Raw genomic sequence first — 19,594 nt, 5'->3', positions numbered from 1 at the left:
ACAACTCCTGGGGGTGAAGTCCCCACGTTGAAGGTCCTAGCTTCCATTGTGTGCACGTGTAACACCTGATGCACTCGAACATTCATGGACTCCAAGGCCAGAAGGGACCATTGTGATCATCTAGTCTGACCTCCTGTATCACACAGGCCAGAGAACTGTCCCAAAATGATTCCCAGAGCAGATCTTTCAGCAGAACATCCAAGCTTGATTTAAAAGTTGTCATATATGGCCCCAGGTCCATACTGTATACAGACCTATGGCCCATCACTTCGAATGCACAGACTTAGGAACCCAGTCCCCTTGTATATATGGCACAACTCCCCCTTATATACAGACATAGGACCCCAAGTTCCTTATATATATGGCCCAGTCCTCTTGTATACTTACTCTTATGCATATATGGGCCAGTCCTCGTGTGTGTATGGCCCCAGTTCCCTTGACATGCCTCAATCCCCCTTTGCTTGTGAGACTCTAAGGCCTCTCTGGTCCTGCAGGAATGTAGTGAGGTTCAACACCAACTTCTCCCCCTCAGTCAATGGATGGTTCCCAACAGCCACACACTGAATGTCCGTGATCAGTTGTCCATTGGTAGTCGAGTCCCCCTTTCCTGAATTTGTCACTCAACACCAGCTGAGCCCTAATCAGCGATGTCATTACTCTGCCAACCCACCCAGTGCAAACATCTGTCCCCACCACTTTCCCATGGTGCACCACTGCTGAAAAAGTGGCATCATTCTGCATTGCCCAAAGGGTCAACCTGGCTGAAAGTCACCTTCCCATATGAATAGCACTGGCAGCAGTGCAGACCTGAGGCATGAGCCAGGCTACCCTGTGGAAAGAGCTAAAGATTTGCTGCCCCGTGCTTGCTTTAAAACGTGCAGTAAAAGATGGTCAGTGCGGCACATTTGGACGGTACCCACCGAGGCCCAGTTGCTTCCAAGAGCCCAAAGCCTTTGGAGAACCTGAGCTCTTGGAGAAACACAAACACATGAGTGTGCCCTCTACCCTAAGCAATGTCTCTGCAGAGCTTTCCTCGCCTCTTTCCTTCCCTTTCCATCTTGCTATTTTTCCCTCTCCCGCACCAGTTTTCCTCCACTCTTGTTCTTGTCACAAAGCAGAAACCTCAGCCAGTTTACATCACTTGGGAATCTGGCCCTGCTGATTCAAATGAAGGGACACCTTGTTTACACCAACTGGGGACGTGGCCCAGAAAATCAATTGTTTTTTGCCTCCTTCACCTTCCTTCTATCACCAAATACTGGCAAATCCAGAACAAAAGCTCAGATTGGGGAAGACCAAGATCTGGCCAAATTCTGAACCGAACCAGCCCCCAGAGCTCTTATACTGGGAGACTTATATTGGTCTGGCAAGGGGGCTGCAGGTAACAAGGGACCCCCTATATATGCCCCAAAGCAGCCTGCTACAAAGCCCAGGAATGGGTTGAAGGAGGGATGCTCTGTCCCAGCCCCAAACGGGACAGATCTCACTGGGAAAGTTGGTGCCACCCAAGATGTGAATGGACCGTGTCCTGCCAGGGGCTGGCCCAGAATTACTGAGGATGGGTACGGGAACCAGAGAAGGCCAAACCCTTCAGACTAAGCCCAACAAAGCCAGAGGATTATACAGAACAAAACAGAACATTGCAAACTTAGCAACAGCATGGGCTAGGACAGCTCGTAGCACGAGGAACCCTCTGACCCAGTCAGTGCTGATACAGACCCAGCTAGGGGGGAGCTGGTACCATGGGGGTGGCCCCCATACTCAGCCCACTGCTGATACAGACCCAGCTAGGGGGGACCTGGTACCACCGGGAACCAGGACCCTGCTCACCCAGCCTGGTGCTGATACAGACCCAGCTAGAGGGGATCTGGTACCACCAGGAACCAGTACCCTGCTCACCCAGCTCGGTGCTATTACAGACCCAGCTAGGGAGGATCCAGTACCACCAGGGACTGCGACCCTGCTCACCCAGCCCGGTGCTGAAACAGACACAGCTAGGGGGGATCCGGTACCACCAGGGACTGAGACCCTGCACACCCAGTCTGGTGCTCATACAGACCCAGCTAGGGGGGAGCCGGTACCACTGGGAACCAGGACTCCGCTCACTCACCCAGTGCTGAAAAAGACACAGCAAGGGGAATCCAGTACCACCAGGAACAGAGACCCTGCTCACCCAGGCGGTGCTGAAACAGACACAGCTAGGGGGGATCCGGTACCACCAGGGACTGTGACCCTGCTCACCCAGCCTGGTGCTCATACAGACCCAGCTAGGGGGGAGCCGGTAACACTGGGAACCAGAACTCCTCTCACTCACCCAGTGCTGATACAGACCCAGCTAGGGGAATCCAGTACCACCAGGAACAGGGACCCTGCTCACCCAGCCAAGTGCTGATACAGACACAGCTAGGGGGATCCAGTACCACCAGGAACAGGGACCCTGCACACTCAGCCGGGTGCTGAAACAGATACAGCTAGGGGAATCCAGTACCACCAAGGACAAGGATCCTGCTTACCCAGCCCGGTGCTAACACACACTCAGCTAGAGAGATCCGGTACCACCGGGAACCAGAACCCTGCTCACCCAGCCCGGTGCTGATACAGACACAGCTAGGGGGGATCTGGTACCACCAGGAACAAGGACCTGCTCACACAGCCCGGTGCTAACACAGACCCAGCTAGGGGGGATCCGGTACCACCGGGAATCAGGACCCTGCCTCACCCAGCCCAGTGCTTATACAGACTCAGCTAGGGGGTTCAGGTACCACCAGGGACCAGGACCTGCTCACCCAGCCTGGTGCTAACACAGATCCAGCTAAGGGGACTGGTGCCACCAGGGACCAGGACCCTGCTCACCCAGCCCAGTGCTGATACAGACCCAGCTAGGGGGAATCCGGTACCACTGGAGACCAGGACCCTGCTCACCCAGCCCGGTGCTGATACAGACCCAACTAGGGGGGATCTGGTACCACCGGGGACCAGAACCCTGCTCACCCAGCCCAGTGCTAACACAGATCCAGCTGGGGGGGATCCTGTACCACCAGGAATCAGTACCCTGCTCACCCAGCTCGGTGCTGATACAGACCCAGCTAAGGGAATCTGGTACCACAGGGACCAGGTCCCTGCTCACCCAGCCCAGTGCTGACACAGACCCAGCTAGGGGGATCCGGTACCACCAGGGACCAGGACCCTGCTCACCCAGCCCGGTGCTGACACAGACCCAGTTAGGGGCATCCGGTACCACTGGGGACCAGGACCCTGCTCACCCAGCCCGGAGCTAACACAGACCCAGCTAGGGGGAATCCGGTACCACTGGGGACCATGATCCTGCTCACCCAGCCCGGTGCTGATACAGACCCAGCTAGGGGGGATCTAGTACCACCAGGAGCCAGGATCCTGCTCACCCAGCCCGGTGCTGACATAGACCCAGCAAGGGGCATCCGGTACCACTGGGGACCAGGACCCTGCTCACCCAGCCCGGAGCTAACACAGACCCAGCTAGGGGGATCCGGTACCACTGGGGACCAGGACTCTGCTCACCCAGCCCGGTGCTGATACAGACCCAGCTAGGGGGGATCTGGTACCACTAGGAACCAGGATCCTGCTCACCCAGCCCGGTGCTGATACAGACCCAGCTAGGGGGATCCGGTACCACCGGGGACCAGGACCCTGCTCACCCAGCCCGGTGCTGATACAGACCCAGCTAGGGGGGATCTGGTACCACTAGGAACCAGGATCCTGCTCACCCAGCCCGGTGCTGATACAGACCCAGCTAGGGGGATCCGGTACCACCGGGGACCAGGACCCTGCTCACCCAGCCCGGTGCTAACACAGACCCAGCTAGGGGGATCTGGTACCACTGTGGACCAGGACCCTGCTCACCCAGCCCAATGCTGGTACAGACCCAGCTAGGGGGATCCGGTACCACCGGGGACCAGGACCCTGCTCACCCAGCCCGGTGCTAACACAGACCCAGCTAATGAGGATCTGGTACCACTGGGGACCAAGACCCTGCTCACCCAGCCCAGTGCTGATACAGACCCAGCTAGGGGGACTGGTGCCACTGGGGACCAGGACCCTGCTCAGCGAGTCCGGTGCTGACAGAGACCCAACACAAAGGACCCATATCAGGGGACCAGTCCGACCTCAATCTATCAGGAACCTTCAATTTAGTCAATTATTCAATTAAATTGTGAATGTAAAAAAGTCTATTAGTTAAATAAGAAATCTTTCCCATTAATCACGTATTTCCACTCAGCCAAGTGGGTAAGAAATTTTTGATTAATAAGGTTACTTAGTATTTAGAATATCCGGCTATGAATCCATGAATCACGCCAGGAGTGAATTTGTAATTAAGTTTAGGGATAAATTCTCTAAACTTTACACTGTGCTAAAACCGGTCAATGAGAGGGAAGAAAAGCATTTAAAGTTGAGGCAGGCTTGTTCATTTCAGTAAAATTCCCAATAACCTGCCTTTTTTCACCCTCAAGACAAAGCAAATTACTCCCCAAATTAAAGTACAAACTGCATTTCTAATTTCATCCAAGTCAACAGCTCTAGCTCCGTCTTTTTCCTCAAGGAACTGAGTCTGAAATCTCTGATTGCCAAAAGAATTGAAAATGAACCTGACTCTTTACAATCAGCTCAGTTCACAATTCTCTCTGTCTGACTTTACGCCACCACAGAATGACGAACACAAAGATATTTACTTGGAAAATAAACTCAAATAAGCATTGATGCTAACTTCAGCTAAATTCAGAATGAACCTTCGCATTTTGGCACACAAGTGTTATAAAAAATCATTCATAGAGAAAAGCCACTGCTGAGCTATACAGCACTAAAAATTAATGTTAATTGTCAGACTCTATCTTATCAAAGAAATCCAGAGTAATTTCTAAAATATACTATTAATAATTCAATAAACTAAGTGTATTACTAAAAATCAATATTAGTTCCGAAATTATATTAATAAAATCAAAATTCCAAAATGATGTATAAATAAGTAGTGACTGTCAATTTCTTATTAATGAATAATATTTTCTTTTGATCGCTACAGAAGTATTAACTGACAAACTGGATATTTATAAAGTTATATCTACAGCCACCCGGAAATTATTTCTAACAAAGTATTCATAAATATGCATCTATAGATGTGGAGGATATAATTGTCTTTCAAAGTAAATCTAAAGTTATTTTCTAAATTGTTTGAATATAAATAAATGAGATTTTAAGGCAAGTCTTAGTGGGGAAATAAAAAGGCTTTTGCATCAATTTAACATCATTAAATAAAGATAGATATTAAAAAAGATAATCAGGTTTCTTACCGAGTCCCTGCTGAGACGGGATATTATGTCTTTCCTGATATTCCATTTCCAGTGATAGATTCATTAATTGCCTCGTAGATATTTTTTCTTAAATATCTCTTGTCTTCTAAGTAATTTTTTTGTCTTGGTAAAAATATCTCAAATGGAAATGCATGGCTGATAATATTCTCTTTAAAATTGAGTTGGGGTTTGAATACATGTTCAAATATTTTCATGAAACACAAAGTTATTAAAAAATTCTCAATTAAAAACATTTTCCTTGCCACAACTTGTATATGATTTAATATCACATAAAGTTCTGATTTGGAAAATGATAAAATTTCTGCCACTGAACATCATTTAAAGCAAATGCAGGTTTATCTTCTGTCAGCTGTGGGTCTTTGATATCAAATTTAAAATCAAATAATTTATTAAATGTTTGGTTTTTGGTTTCTACTCATGAAAAATTCAATTGGTTTGATGCTTGTTTATCAATCTAATTCATTTTACAGATTGAATTCTATTGGATTAAAGTTGTTAAATGAATCTAATTAATTATATGAATAAAAATACAATTAGGCTATTTTTATTTATTTAAGATTCAATTTTTGATTAAAGTTTTGATCAATCTAATTACTTTTATTTCATTCGAATTTTATAGATAAATCTGATACAATTGGTTAAAATTAGACTGCATTCAAGTGCGTACATTTATCTAATTGCATCAGTTATAAATCTGGCTAAATAGTAAAATCTATTTTTCAACTTCACATGCTCACAAACTCCAACCAAAATTTCCCTCAGGTTTCCTGCTAGAAAACTTTAAATAACTAAACGAACAAACTACTACACTGATTGTGAAACCATTAATCTTGTTTCAGCCTGGGGGGGCCACAGACCCCTTGATTTCTCTTCCAGCCCTACATTTCTATGATTTTACTCTTCTTCTTGTTCATTATAAGATTGACTAGGAAATCACAAATAAATTATTCTCTGAAAAGGAAGATTAAGAAATTGCTAATCTATTTCTCCCTTTAATAAAAGATCATCTGGGAAAGTAGAATGAAATTATTCTTGTTTAACACAAAGCAGTAGATTTGTGCATAATAATAATCATTCAAAGTCCTTTTCAGGAAGATCTAGCCTGTATTTTCAAGTGAAAACAACAATAGCTTAATTTAGCCCAAGACTGTTATCAACATGTTTTTCTCTGCCACCTGCTAAGAATTTATTTTCATACCCAACAGATGCGACTTTGTTGTTTGAAACCTTCTGGCCTATCATGCAAAACCGACTCCAAGGGGGTGATGTTTTTGAAATCAGAACAGCTATTTATGGAAACATCGGTCTAAAAATAAAGGGAACTGAAAAACGAACCTCTGCCAGCTGGAGGCTAAACTACCGTAGGCCAGAATAGGCCATCTTGGTTCTACACTCAAAGGAACACTTTTATTTTATTTGATTAATTATTGTGAATTCAGATTCGGAGACACTCTGAGTAGCATTTTAATCCAGCAGTGGTCTTGTTGCTTTGAACATGACGGCTCCAGGAGTAAAGTGCTACTTAATGGGAGTGCGATTGTCAAAAATCTCTCTTTTTTTTAAAGCATTAATAATTTCTAGCATCCATTTTATAATGGACTGAGGCTGAATTAGCCATGAAAGGCATTGGAAGTTCCACATCTAACCCCTTAAACTTCTTTGACAATCCCAGCTTGATCTAAAGGGCATTGAAAGCCCCCGGGTCCGAATAGAGAATAATTACTTGGTTTGTACCATCAGGGGACAATAGATCTTTTGTTAGATTAAACTTTAAAATGAAGCATGTCATCAAAGTTATAGGGGAGATTTTCTGGGGCAAATATGACAGTCCGGCAACTAATCTTACCCATAACATTTATTAGCTTAATAATTATCAAAAAAAAGTTTTCTAATAATTTCCCCCATGGTAACAAAACATGAACCATTTGTCTCTGTCTTTTAAAATGCTCACTGAATTCTATTAGAGTTGTTCATTAGACAAATAGGTACAATTTTCAAAAGCAACTAAGTGATCTATAAACTTAAACCCAATTTTCAACAGCGACTTAGGTGTTTAAGAGTTTAAATCTTAATGAAAGTCATTATTTAGTTTTAACTATTGCTAAGGATTTTTCATCTGATCCTTAAATTTAAATTGAGTGAAATTTCCCTCCTAATCGTATTGCTTCTGATTATTTATCTTTTTCAACAGCAATAATGTGAAAAAAACCATAAATAACCCTGGCCTATGGACCAATAAATCAATATTAACAGAGAAATCAATTTGGCAATTATTTTTAAACTCAGTCCTATCGTGCTAAAAAGTTTAAGTCATATTTGCAGTCGGTAATGCCAGAAGTCGGGGGAGGCAAAATTTAAAATTTTTACATGGGTCATTGTGAGGATGGTAATTTATCCGCAGAAATGTAAGATAAATAGGTAGATATGAAACACAGGGAGCTCGCATAGACAGATAGACTATATAAATTGATAGATAAATTAGATAGATACGAAAAAATAGAGTGAGAGATTAGAGACAGAGATTGAATAGACAGATTGCATAGAGAGATTAGATAAAATTAGATATATAGTAAGAAAGATAGATAATGAGAAAGAGAGATTGGGGTGTACAGGAATAGAGAGAGGTTTGATTTACGATTGGCAGTCATAAGAATACCCCCAAACTCATTTGGACTTTGGGAGACCATAGATTGCAGGATGGGACCCTTTTCACACAGAGAACCTCCTTCCCTCACTGTTACACATACGAGCAATAAGAATATTGATTTAACTGAAGTAACGGTGACCTGGGTTCCTTGTCCCCAGTCATAGACAGCATAGTTATCACTCTAATCAACCGCTTTTGGGAGTCTGCACAAATACCCTATCCATGCAATGAATCTCTATTTTTACTATGTATTTGGTGGGCTCAGAAGATCTAAAATACTTTAAAAATTTATCCTAGAAATACCTGATCATATTTAAATTCCAGTTAAACATTAAAATAAAAGATGCCATAAAAACCAATATTATTTATCTAATTGGCATTTAATTAAGACTACAATTAAATATCTTAGCATGGAAATATTTTTATTTTAGAAGCACAGATATTTTATTGCCTTTCCTCACTATTATGCACAGAGAAAATCCTTATTTATTTATTCATTCATGTCTTTATCTGGATTAATAAAGTCAACTATCAATTAACTGATGTATTAAAATAGCAATCTGGCAATGAATTAAAAACCCTGTCAATCAATCAATAGCCCAGCCTATTTTACTTGTCATTTATGACTAAAAAAATAGAATAAGAAGTTGCCTGAGACAGTTAAATATAAACAGGACAAGACCCTAGACATACCCTAGAGGAACATTATCCAGAGGAACTAGATTATCTTCCCATTTATGCCCTTCTAAACACTTACAAATACAGAAAATGTAGGGTTAAAATCTTTTACCTGATGTTACGGTGACCATGGTACCTTGCCCCCAGTATTCGAAGATGGCATCACAATGACATATCTATTGGACAATGGTTCACAAGAACCTACACGCCCGGCCCTTTTCTTTAGAATTTTTTTCAATATAAAACAAACGGGAGAGTTTTATTGCCCCGCCATCACAAGGAACTAGGGCCAGATCCCCAAGTGGTGTAAATTAGCAAAGCTCTATTGAAGTCAGTAGACTATAGAGACAGACTGAGAATCTAGTTTGAAGGGTCTGATCCAACTCAGCTGGAATCTTCCCGTTGGCTTTGGATCAGACCCTAAGAGTCTTGGCTTCCAGAGGATTTCAAAGGAGTCTAGTGGACTTAGGAGCTCAACTCCCATTGAAATTCAGTGGGTGCCGAACCATGTTGAGACTCTTTCAAAACCCCAGCCAAGGAGACTATGATCAGAATAAACCATTTCTGGATGTGGACCTAACTCAAACCTCTCTCTAAAAGGCTGCCACGCAATCACTCTACAAAGAGATCTTACCAAGACATTAAAACACAAAATTAAAAAGGGAACAGAATTCCAAAGGGATAAAAGATATCTGATTTGCTAGGGAACACAGAAAATGGCCTTTACTCCATACAGCATTGGCTGTATGGAAGACAGGTTAGGGTTTTGATTCAAGTCCCAGTAAAGCCAATGGAAAGAATCCCATTAACTTCAACAGGTGTTGAGTCGGATTCTTGGCAAAAGCAACAACCATCTCAAATGACTGAAATTGTTACAAAAGAAAGATTATTTTTTACCTGATGTGACGGTGACCATAGTTCCTTGTCCCCAGTAGTCAAACCAGTTATCACACTGGGACATATCTATGCTGGAGTTTTACAATAACTTTGCCCAGACAATTAATTAACTAACTAGGATTCATAGGATTAGGGACCTATTTTTTAAAATGAGTTTATGATTTACTGAACTGGAGAAACATCTAAATCTGCCTGAAGTAACAAATTAGAAGCATTTTTGATTCAGTCTAAAAAATTGTGATCTGTTCTTTTTTACAAACACCTTCTCAGGTTATAATTTTATCCTCCTGTCCTCATCAGAGAGATAAATAGCTTGATCAAGGGCCAGGTTCATAGAGATTTTTAGCCACTTAAAGATTCAGATGCAATGAATTTCAAGTCTATCAATTCTATCAAGTTTTCTCTCTCAAATCATTTTCTACTTGCCCAATGCCCCCCACACCAGATTCTTTCTAATTTAATTCAGAGTTAAAGTTTAGACTGTTCCCCCGGCCAGCAAAACAGAACCAATGCATTTTCTATGCTGCCTCAGACTGTATCTTTTCAAGATCTCTGATTGATATCTAAGTAATAAGACACTATTAAAAAAAACCCCTCACCTGTTGTCACAGTCACCAGAGTCCCTTGTCCCCAGTAAGCGAAGCCCACAGAAATAAAATATTCACCTCTGGCTGTACATTAACTTCCCTCCAAACAATGATTTTAAGACCAGACCCAAAGAATTAAACCCATTTTAAGGGGGAAGGTGAGGATTGGATTAGTACTTTGTCCTCCATATTGCTGAGAATAGCCCCCCCAGAGTAACTGACAAAGGGAAAAGCTATGCTGGTAAAAGACACCCCCGAACCTAATTTAAAAAAACAACAACTCAGAATTAAAAAATAACAGTTTCAATAGGAATAAAAATCATACCTGTAGAGATGGTGACCATGGTCCCTTGGCCCCAGTAATCAAAGTAATCACATTGCTAGAGTCTCCATTAGACAGCGTACAAAAATCTAAACTGATCCTGATCGGGACCTCTCACCCAACCCTGGCACAAGTTAAAATGCTCAAACTCTTTAAGCCTTTTAGAAGTGCCCTTGTAAATTTGGAGCTAGAGAAATTTCCAGCCCCTATTGTGGCTCTAACCACATTTTAAAGAGCTGTTTTTCAAATGAAAAATAAAAGACCCTCATAAATCAAGAACACTGTTAATTACAGCCTAGACCACAAGACAGAAGAGAAATAGCAGAGCTTGGAATTTACCTGTTGTTACTGTGACCAGGGTCCCTTGACCCCAGTAATCGAATTGGTTATACACGGAAAGACAGTTATTCTGTTAACCTAAGCAATAACCTCAGAGTTCATTGGGATCTTGGTTACAAGGAAAATCCTGGTTTGGCTGAGATCAGTGGACGTTTTGCCAATTACTTCAAAGGCTCTAGGGTCAGGCTCTACCATCCGATAGAATTTTTGAATGTTATATTCTGTTTTATAATGAAGCCACTTGCTAAGGGCAGGACAGGTCTACACAGAATTTGAACAGATGTTTAAGAAACTCGGCAGCGCCTAACCTCCAGGTTTGAAAAAATGCAACTTCCTAAGGAGAATACTGTTTTAACATGCTCGCCAATGACTTAATACTACACTTGAAAACGAGGAGCCAACTTACCGCTGGAAACGGTCACCACTGTTCCTTGTCCCCAGTAGTCAAAAGCATTGTAGTCACAGTGGTTCGAACTCATGGCCCAGGTGGCTAAAACCCACTGACTTTCCCAGCCCAGCCTCCTTCATTTATTCACATTATGTATTTAATTCCCTTCTACACTAGCTATTATTTCAGGTTCGTTTCTGCCCTCATTGCCTTGTCCCCTATGAAAAAAACCCACAAGAGCTTGGAGGTGGGGAGTCACTCGTGAGTCTCACAACTCCATTGTTCTATAAGATTAATCAATTTAACCAGTTAGCAGTAATAGGGATTGGAAAAGAGGATGAATTTTTTACCTGAAGTGACGGTGACCATAGTCCCTTGTCCCCAGTAATCCAAGGCACCATAGTAGTCACGCTGATAAAACTGATTGTGCCGTTTGCACAAAAACCTCCTACTACTTTGATTTTAGCTTCAGCCACAGAGATATTAATTTAGATAGACTTCTACATGGAATGGGCCAACTCCAATATACCAACATTTGTAGTCTGACAAATTGTCTTTCATCTCAGTTTTCTGATTATAACTATTTATCTTGGATTTTCCCTCACTGACCCTTATAATTACCTCCAGATTCTCATTAGTATGCAAAGAATCTAGATTTTTTTTACTGACTATGAATGTTTGACCATTTATTCTTATTTATGATCACTGCCTTCAGTCTAATTTTGCCTAACAGTGAATTATAGTCACTGGAATCTATGAAATTTCATCTCATCTAATACCAAAGCAATCTACAGAGTCAAATAAAGTGCAATTTCTTTTTTTCTTGGGTCTGATCCAGAGCCAACTCAGTGGGAAGTCAATTGTAATGTTTCCCTTGATTAGAGTCGGCTTTCGATCAAACTCAATATTTGTTAATTCACTAGAACTTTCATGCACACATTTTGGAGTTCGAAATGATTAGAAATTTTTACCTGTTGTTACAGTGACCATGGTTCCTTGACCCCAGTAGCCAAAGCCGTAGTAATCACATTGCTCAAATCTCTTGGCAGGGTCGCACAAAAACCCATTCACATTTTCTAATGATTTCAAATAGTTATTTTTTCTAATGGCCATTTTAACTCTATCATACCATTAATCATTTTGATCCTCCCCCCATAATTATTCTAGTCTTCACTCCACAATTATTCTAACTCTGACACACTGTGGAACAAAATACACCTTTCAAACTTATGAAAATTGAGAGTCACTCTAATTTCAGTTCTTTTGCCTCATTACGTTTGGAAGAGAGGAAAGAAAAGATTAAAAGTTACAAGTACCTTATGTGACAGTGACTGCAGTTCCTTGGCCCCAGTAATCAAAGTTCACGTTACACAAAGAGATTTTTGTTGAGTTCTCTAGCACTAAAAGACTTCTCTCTTCTTGGGCATGTTCAAAGCCAGCAGAAAGACTCCAACTGACTGCACTCTGTCTCTAGTCACTCCTTTATATCTAATTCCAATTTTATCACATTTTAACTATTTCTACATGATACTAGATACTATTTTAATGCCTCCATATTCTTTAACCTATGGGTTAATTTTATCTGAATTGATCTACTCTAAAGAAAAAAATATCCTGGTGATCTACTTCCAGAAATTATTTCTAGATTTCATACTCTAGGATATTTAGAAATTGTATTTACCTGAACTGATGGTCACCATGGTACCTTGTCCCCAGTAATCGAAGTAAGCATAGTAGTCACAATGACACATGATGATATTCTACTTGCACAAGAACATATCCTCATATTGCGGGGAGATTTTCAAAAGTGACAGGTGATTTTTGGATGCCAAACCTGAGGTTACTTCAAGGTTTTCCATCTAGATTTTTGTACTGCCATTTTTCAGTACAAAATTTAGAATGAGATTTTCATCCATTTCCCAACTTTAATCACATATGCAGCTTTGAAATCTCAGTCATACTTTTTTGCTACCATATTTTTATCCTGGAAGAGAACCTGTCAAATTGACAGATCCCCAACCACTAGACTGAGCTGTATAACCCGCTAAAAGGGAATTAAAGTGCTATTTATCTTTGAAACTCTAAAATAACCTACCCACCCACCCAATTATTCTAAATCTTGGAATTTCACAGGAACCTTCTCTTACAAAGACATAATCTTGCATATTTGGAAGAGGGGACATTCATGATCAGCTTTAAGAGATTAAATTTAAACAGGTAAGGCAATTTAGGATTGAAAATATTTACCTGAAGTGATGGTGACCATAGTTCCTTGACCCCAGTACTCGAAATACCAGTTACACAGAGATATGTCTGCCTCTTCCCTTGTACAAATACCAATTTGTCTACCCATAATTTTTCCTGCCGTTTTGATCAATGTCACCTTGACATTGCTTCTTTAATCAAATTTGAACTAACTTTAAAAAAAGTTTCTGACAACTAAATTTCCCATGTCCCAATTATTTTTAGACACTTACATGTTACTTGGAGGAAAGAAGAATTTTTAGAGGTTTCTATCTTTACCTGATGTGACAGTCACCATGGTCCCCTGGCCCCAGTATTCGAGTGGGTAACACATCATTTCTCTTCCCTATTTTCCACTGTACAAAAATTACTCTCCCAAAGTGGCAAAACATTACAAAACTTCTTTTAAAGATTTGTGCCTTGATCCAACTCTCGCTAAAGTTAGTCATCGATAGATTTCAAGGCTAGAAGGCACCAGATAGTTTGAGCTACATAATGAAGCCAGGGATGGTCTTTCATTGTCCCTTTCGGAATAGTCAACGTACACAAGACAGGCAAGACAGGATAAAAGGTTAGGAACAAAAAGAAAATACATGATTCCAAACTAAGGGAAAATGTTGGTTACCTGAGCTGACCGTGACAAGAGTCCCTTGTCCCCAGTACTCAAAAGCCCAGCTGGAGCACAGTAATCTATTGGCCTAGCAGCTCTGCACATATCTGCTTGCTCAAGGCAAGGCAAGGCAAGACAAATATGCTTTGTCTCTGCAAAATTTAACCTGCTACTGTGAGGACTGGAATAAAGATTAGAAATTTACCTGATGTGACGGTCACAAGAGTTCCTTGTCCCCAGTAATCAAAAGCTTCCCAGTAGCACTGTAAAGTGTTGTCCTATTGTCTCTGTACAAACACACTCAGTTGGGGAATAGCAAAATTCTGACCGTGCAATTTTTAACCAGGTACAACTATGAGGCATTGAATAAAGGTTAGAAATTTACCTGAGGTGACTGTCACCAGCGTCCCTTGTCCCCAATAGTCGAAACCATAGTCATAGTAACACAGCAATAGAATGCCTTAATGAGCCTCTACAAATACCACCCACTCTATTCACCTGACCTTAGCCTTCAACTTAGAGAATTTGATGGTGCATAGAGTTACTGCAGGGTGAAATGTACCCTTAAGCCCATCAAAATCTGATACCAGCCAGGAGGCGAACGCGGAGGGAAGCAAACAGGAGTTGGCATACGCCATCACCAGCGCCCTTCCAAGGCTGGTGTAAACTGGCGTAGCTCCATTGATTTGAATGGGGTTACACCGATTAACTCTAGCTGTGGATCCAGTCCCAAGAGTGGGTCTAATTTAAATCAGGACAGGAAAACGTTAGTCATTTACCTGATGTGATCTTGACCAGGGTCCCTTATCAAAGTTGCCATAGTAATTACAATGACCAATTCCCTTCCACTAGGTGCATAAAACCTCACTTATCCTTTCAAGGAGAACTCCATTTACAGAGACTGAAAATCCCCTTCCCCACCTTAAACTCTGCCTACCAGAGATTATAGTAACCGGTTAAAAATCTAGCTGATCTCCGTTCAGTTGAGATATTCATACGACCTTTGTGGCATTCCTTATACACATCTAAATAGCGAGGCTTCTACAATTTATTACTTACCAGAAGTGACGGTGACCAGGGTTCCTTGCCCCCAATAATCAAATTCACCATAGCCCTCACACTGATGTATCTGCCCCTTATCTCTGCACAGAAAGCTGCCGTTTGGTACCTGCCCTTTTTTCTGGTTTACACGGGGATTTGGGAGCACAGATTCTACAGTTTGCTGTGGTTAGAGTGAATTTCAGGATTCCTGCCCCCTGAGCAGATCACTACAGAATAAGGTCTGATTGTAAGTCACACCCCAGCAAAGAGAGATCGGGCTTAGAATTTACCAGGAGGGAAAGTACGTTCCTCAAGTTTAGAGATTAAAAAAGAAAAGATAGTAAAGTGACAAGTGTCTCCTTACCTGAGCTGACTGTGACCAACGTCCCTTGTCCCCAGTAATCCATAGCCCAGTTATCACAGTCCTTCTACTCGCTATTCACGCCTTACAAAAATACTGATCCAGTCCCCTTTGAAGGCAGTGGCGGTCTTTTGCCTTGCATTGGATTTGGCCCTAATTAATCACTGTGGCTGGGATTAGTAATATAATTAACATCTACATTAACGCGGCTGGGATTTTCAAAGGTGGCCGAGGGAGTCGGGTGCCTCACTCCCTGTGAATTTCATCTCTCTTAAGAAGTTTTCCTAATCACAATGTTCATCATGCCATGCCTCAGTTTGCCCCCACAGCATCTATCCTGAGTTCTATATTTATGGTTTTTTTGGCCATGCTTCCTCAGCCCCAGTAACTCTTATCGCAGCTGCCTGGGTGCGGATAAACCCAAAATACCTTCTTGGTTTCCTACAGAAAATTCTTGGGAAATAAAAATCTATAGGAAGGACAGACGAATCCACATAACATACCTGTTGTTACGGTCACCATGGTGCCTTGGCCCCAGTAGTCCAGCTTGTACCAGCACATTTGTGTGTCTTCCTAGCCAGGTCAAACAAAAACCTGGTCTGACTCCCATTCCCACTCTATTTTCAGGTGACGTTCCTGCTATTAGAGAGCGGAATCCTGGCACCAATGAAGGTCAATGGAAAAGTTTCCAGTGACTCCAATGGGGAAAGGGTTTTGCCAGAAACTGGGAATGGGTGTCAGGGGATGGATCATTTGATGATAACAGTTCTGTTCATTCCCTCTGGGGCAGCTGGCATAGGCCACTGTCAGAAGACAGGATACTGGGCTAGATGGACCTTTGGTCTGACCCCATATGGCCGCTTTTATGTCCAGATTTATTAGCTAGTAGGAGTTATTCTCTCTGTGTGTTCCTCTGTCTCTCTATGTGAGAAGTGAATTGCCTACCCATTCCCTCACTCCCCTTCCAAATAAACCCAGTCATTTCTTAGGAGTCAAAGACTGAATGGGACCTCTGGGTCATTGAACCAGTCTCCTGCTACTGCAGACAGCACTGAACCCCAGTGACACTTATCAAGTTCCATCTTAAAATGAGTCAGGTTGTTTCCCTCCCACTACTCCTATGGGGAGGCGGTTCCAGACCCCCCAGCTCTGAGGCTTAGAAATTTGCTTCTAATTTCCAGCTTAAATCAATTCACTGCCAGTTTATCCCCTTTTGAGGGCTGTGGCTCTGAGAACATGGAAGTTCAGTGCAAGAGTCCCTGGCTGGGCTTCGCTTTGGCCTTAAACGAAGATCTCAACACCACTGTAACATGTGAAGCTGTGTATTCTCCCCAGAATTATGGCTGTCACGCTGAGTGCAGAGTGAGCTCAGAACCATGACGAGCTGCTCACTGAATGTCAGCCCAGTGTAGTAATCCCATTGTCCTCAGGAACCCACTCAGAGCCATTCCATCATCTGCTTTTGTTCAACTTCAGACATTTTAAATAAAATCTTTCTTCCCTAGCAACAATAAGAGGCCTCAAAATCTGCCAGGATGTTGGACAATTTCCCAGTTTAGTCAATCGGGAGGATAGGTCCTGAGTGAAAATAAAGAAACAATCAAAGCACTTTGAAGTAAGGAATGGTAACGACCAGATACCTGCTGGCTCTGCAACTGCTGTCCCTGGGTCTTGGCGCTCAGCTGCATCCCAGTAACATATTGCAACTCATGTGCACGCATCTCTAGGGAAAGCCAATTCATGGAGGTTTGTACGAAAATGACCCTCTCGGTGAACCAATCTCCACAGATAATGAGTTAATAAAAAGTTCCATGTAAGATGGGTTCAATACTGTGGCAATGAGGGATAGATACACGCGATGCATGGGGATAGACAGACAGACAGACAGACCGACCCTTTGTCTGGTCTCTGAAAGAACATGGATGAATCCAATGACAATACTTTCCATCAGCACAAACACTTCATTAAAATCCCCAGCCTTGAAGGTCTGAGGATACAGTAGTTCCAGCTTCTCAGCACAGCTGGAGATTATCTGAAGCAGAGGCCACATCCGGAAATCAAGTGATTTTATTTTTTAAAGCAACAGTCAACATTTCCTTCCTGAAACGAGGGGCCCAGGCGTTTGTGCCCTGGGCAGGCTCTACTCCTTGGCAACATACATGGTTCATTACAGTTGGCTAGAAAAACCCACATCCTGGTTTTAGAATCTAGTGCTGGCTGGAATTGTTGTTGTGACTGAGAGAGGAATCCAATCCTGTCCTGTCCTTATTTGTCCCCTGCAAGGCCTGTAGGACCAGATACACACTCCAAGAGCGACCCACAGGCCTCCAGACAGACAGAAACACAAACCGTTATGCGGAATGTTTTAAGGCTAAATGTTTAATGAGTATATACCAGCGTCACTCCATAGACTGTTGAAATCAATGGGAGTTAGTTGCCTATGTACCTTTGAAGATCTGGGCCCTAGGGGCCTCTCTTTCAAAATCTGCCCCCAGGTGCCTAATTCCTCCAGATTGCTTTGAAATATTTTGGGTTGTGATTTGGAGAAAAAAAAAAAAGAACATAAGAACAGCCATACTGGGTCAGACCAAAGGTCCATCTAGCCCACTATCCTGTCTTCTGACAGTGGCCAATGCCAGGTGCCCCAGAGGGAATGAACAGAACAGGTAATCATCAAATGATCCATTCCCTGTTGCCCATTCCCAGCTTCTGGCAAAACAGAGGAAAGTGACACCATCCCTGGCTAATAACCATTGTTGGACCTATCCTCCATGAATTTATCTAGTTGTTTTTTGAACCCTGTTATAGTCTTGGCCTTCACAACATCCTCTGGCAAAGAGTCCCACAGGTTGACTGTGCGTTGTGTGAAGAAATACTTTATTCTGTTTGTTTTAAGCCTAATGCCTGTTAATTTCATTCGGTGACCCCTAGTTATTGTGCTATGAGAAGGAGTAAATAACACTTCTTTACTTTCTGTAGAGTAAAGTACAGCTAGATTCACAAAGATATTAAGATGTCTGAAGATGCAGATAGGCACCCAATGGGGTTTACAAACATGTCTCAGCAAAGTGCCTAACTCCCACTGACTTCATGTAAACCAGCTACAGGCTTTGGAGAAGAAATCAGCAATACCTCTTGGAAATCTGGCCTTCTGAGACATCTGGATGTAAAGTATAGGTATAAAGATATTTATGTGCCTAAGGGTGCAGATAATTGCCTAGTGGGATGTTGAGAAATATCTAGGAGATTAACTTCTGTTGATTTCAATCCCACTAGGCACCCTTCTGCTCCTTTTGGAGCCCAAATACCTTTACCAGTGTGGGCCAAAATGCTTTGAGAAAAGAAAAGAAAAGACCAATATCATGACATCTATTTTGCGGGTGGAGAAGCTGAGGGACAAAGAGGAGCCGAGGATGGAGATGGGAAGAGAAGCCAGTTCTGCAGGTTCTCAGCTCAGCACCTGTTCTACTGAAACCCACTGCTCTGTTCCCTTTGTGAGAGGAAGGTGCTATAAGGATCCTGATTTCAGCTAAGGGAAGTGAAAGACAGAAAGGGAAATTATCCTGCTCATGGGCAGAGGGGAATAGAAACCAGGTCTCCTGGACTGGTGTCTGTCACAGACTCACAGATCGTGCCCACTCTTGGCTCTGTGCGGTCCGTGGGGGGTGCCCCTTTTAGTGAGACAGCCCTTCTCAGGGGTCCACTCTCTCTCGGGGTCAGGCCCCTCCACCTCCTGGAGCCGCACCTCTCTGATCCTTAGCACATCTTTCTCTGCCGTGGGCTCCCTCCGGCAGACCGCTCACTCTGGACCCCCTGGGCCTCTTCACCCCCGAAGGGGCTGATGCAACCCTGTTCCCTAGACCAGAGTGACTCTCAGCCAGCATAAAACAGGAGGGTTTATTGAGAGTTGAACACAGCACAGGAAACTCTCAGGGCCTCAGGCCTGGCCTCTCACAATAACAGCACATCCCAGTCTCTCTGCATCTAGGTGGGCTCTGCCTGCGTCCCCTTTCCAGCCCGAGCCCCCCTGCTTCCCAGCTGGGTCTCTGATATCCCCGGCCTCAAGCCCCGCCTCAGTCCATTGTCTTCTCTCCAGGTAAACAGGGTCATAAACAGGAAGGCCTGAGTCCCCTCTCCT

The 19,594-nt window shown here is 43.0% G+C and overlaps 2 gene segments (V, D, J or C); both read right to left on the bottom strand.

Moving 5' to 3' along the window:
• The window catches only part of LOC116824536 (immunoglobulin epsilon heavy chain-like), a 183,470-nt gene that overhangs the window by 35,733 nt on the left and 128,143 nt on the right, over positions 1–19,594 (bottom strand). The window contains 1 exon segment of the C gene segment in view: positions 9,565–9,619. Coding sequence covers positions 9,565–9,619 — 55 coding nt within the window.
• LOC116818425 (immunoglobulin heavy constant gamma 4-like) overlaps positions 1–19,594 on the bottom strand; it is a 320,687-nt gene that overhangs the window by 203,276 nt on the left and 97,817 nt on the right. The window contains 1 exon segment of the C gene segment in view: positions 10,477–10,531. Coding sequence covers positions 10,477–10,531 — 55 coding nt within the window.

This window comes from Chelonoidis abingdonii, chromosome 14 (genome assembly GCF_003597395.2).
Source record: "Chelonoidis abingdonii isolate Lonesome George chromosome 14, CheloAbing_2.0, whole genome shotgun sequence".
Lineage (NCBI taxonomy): Eukaryota > Metazoa > Chordata > Testudines > Testudinidae > Chelonoidis > Chelonoidis abingdonii.
The sequence above is the reverse complement of the archived record's forward strand: the minus strand, read 5'-3'. Positions and strand labels throughout refer to the sequence as shown.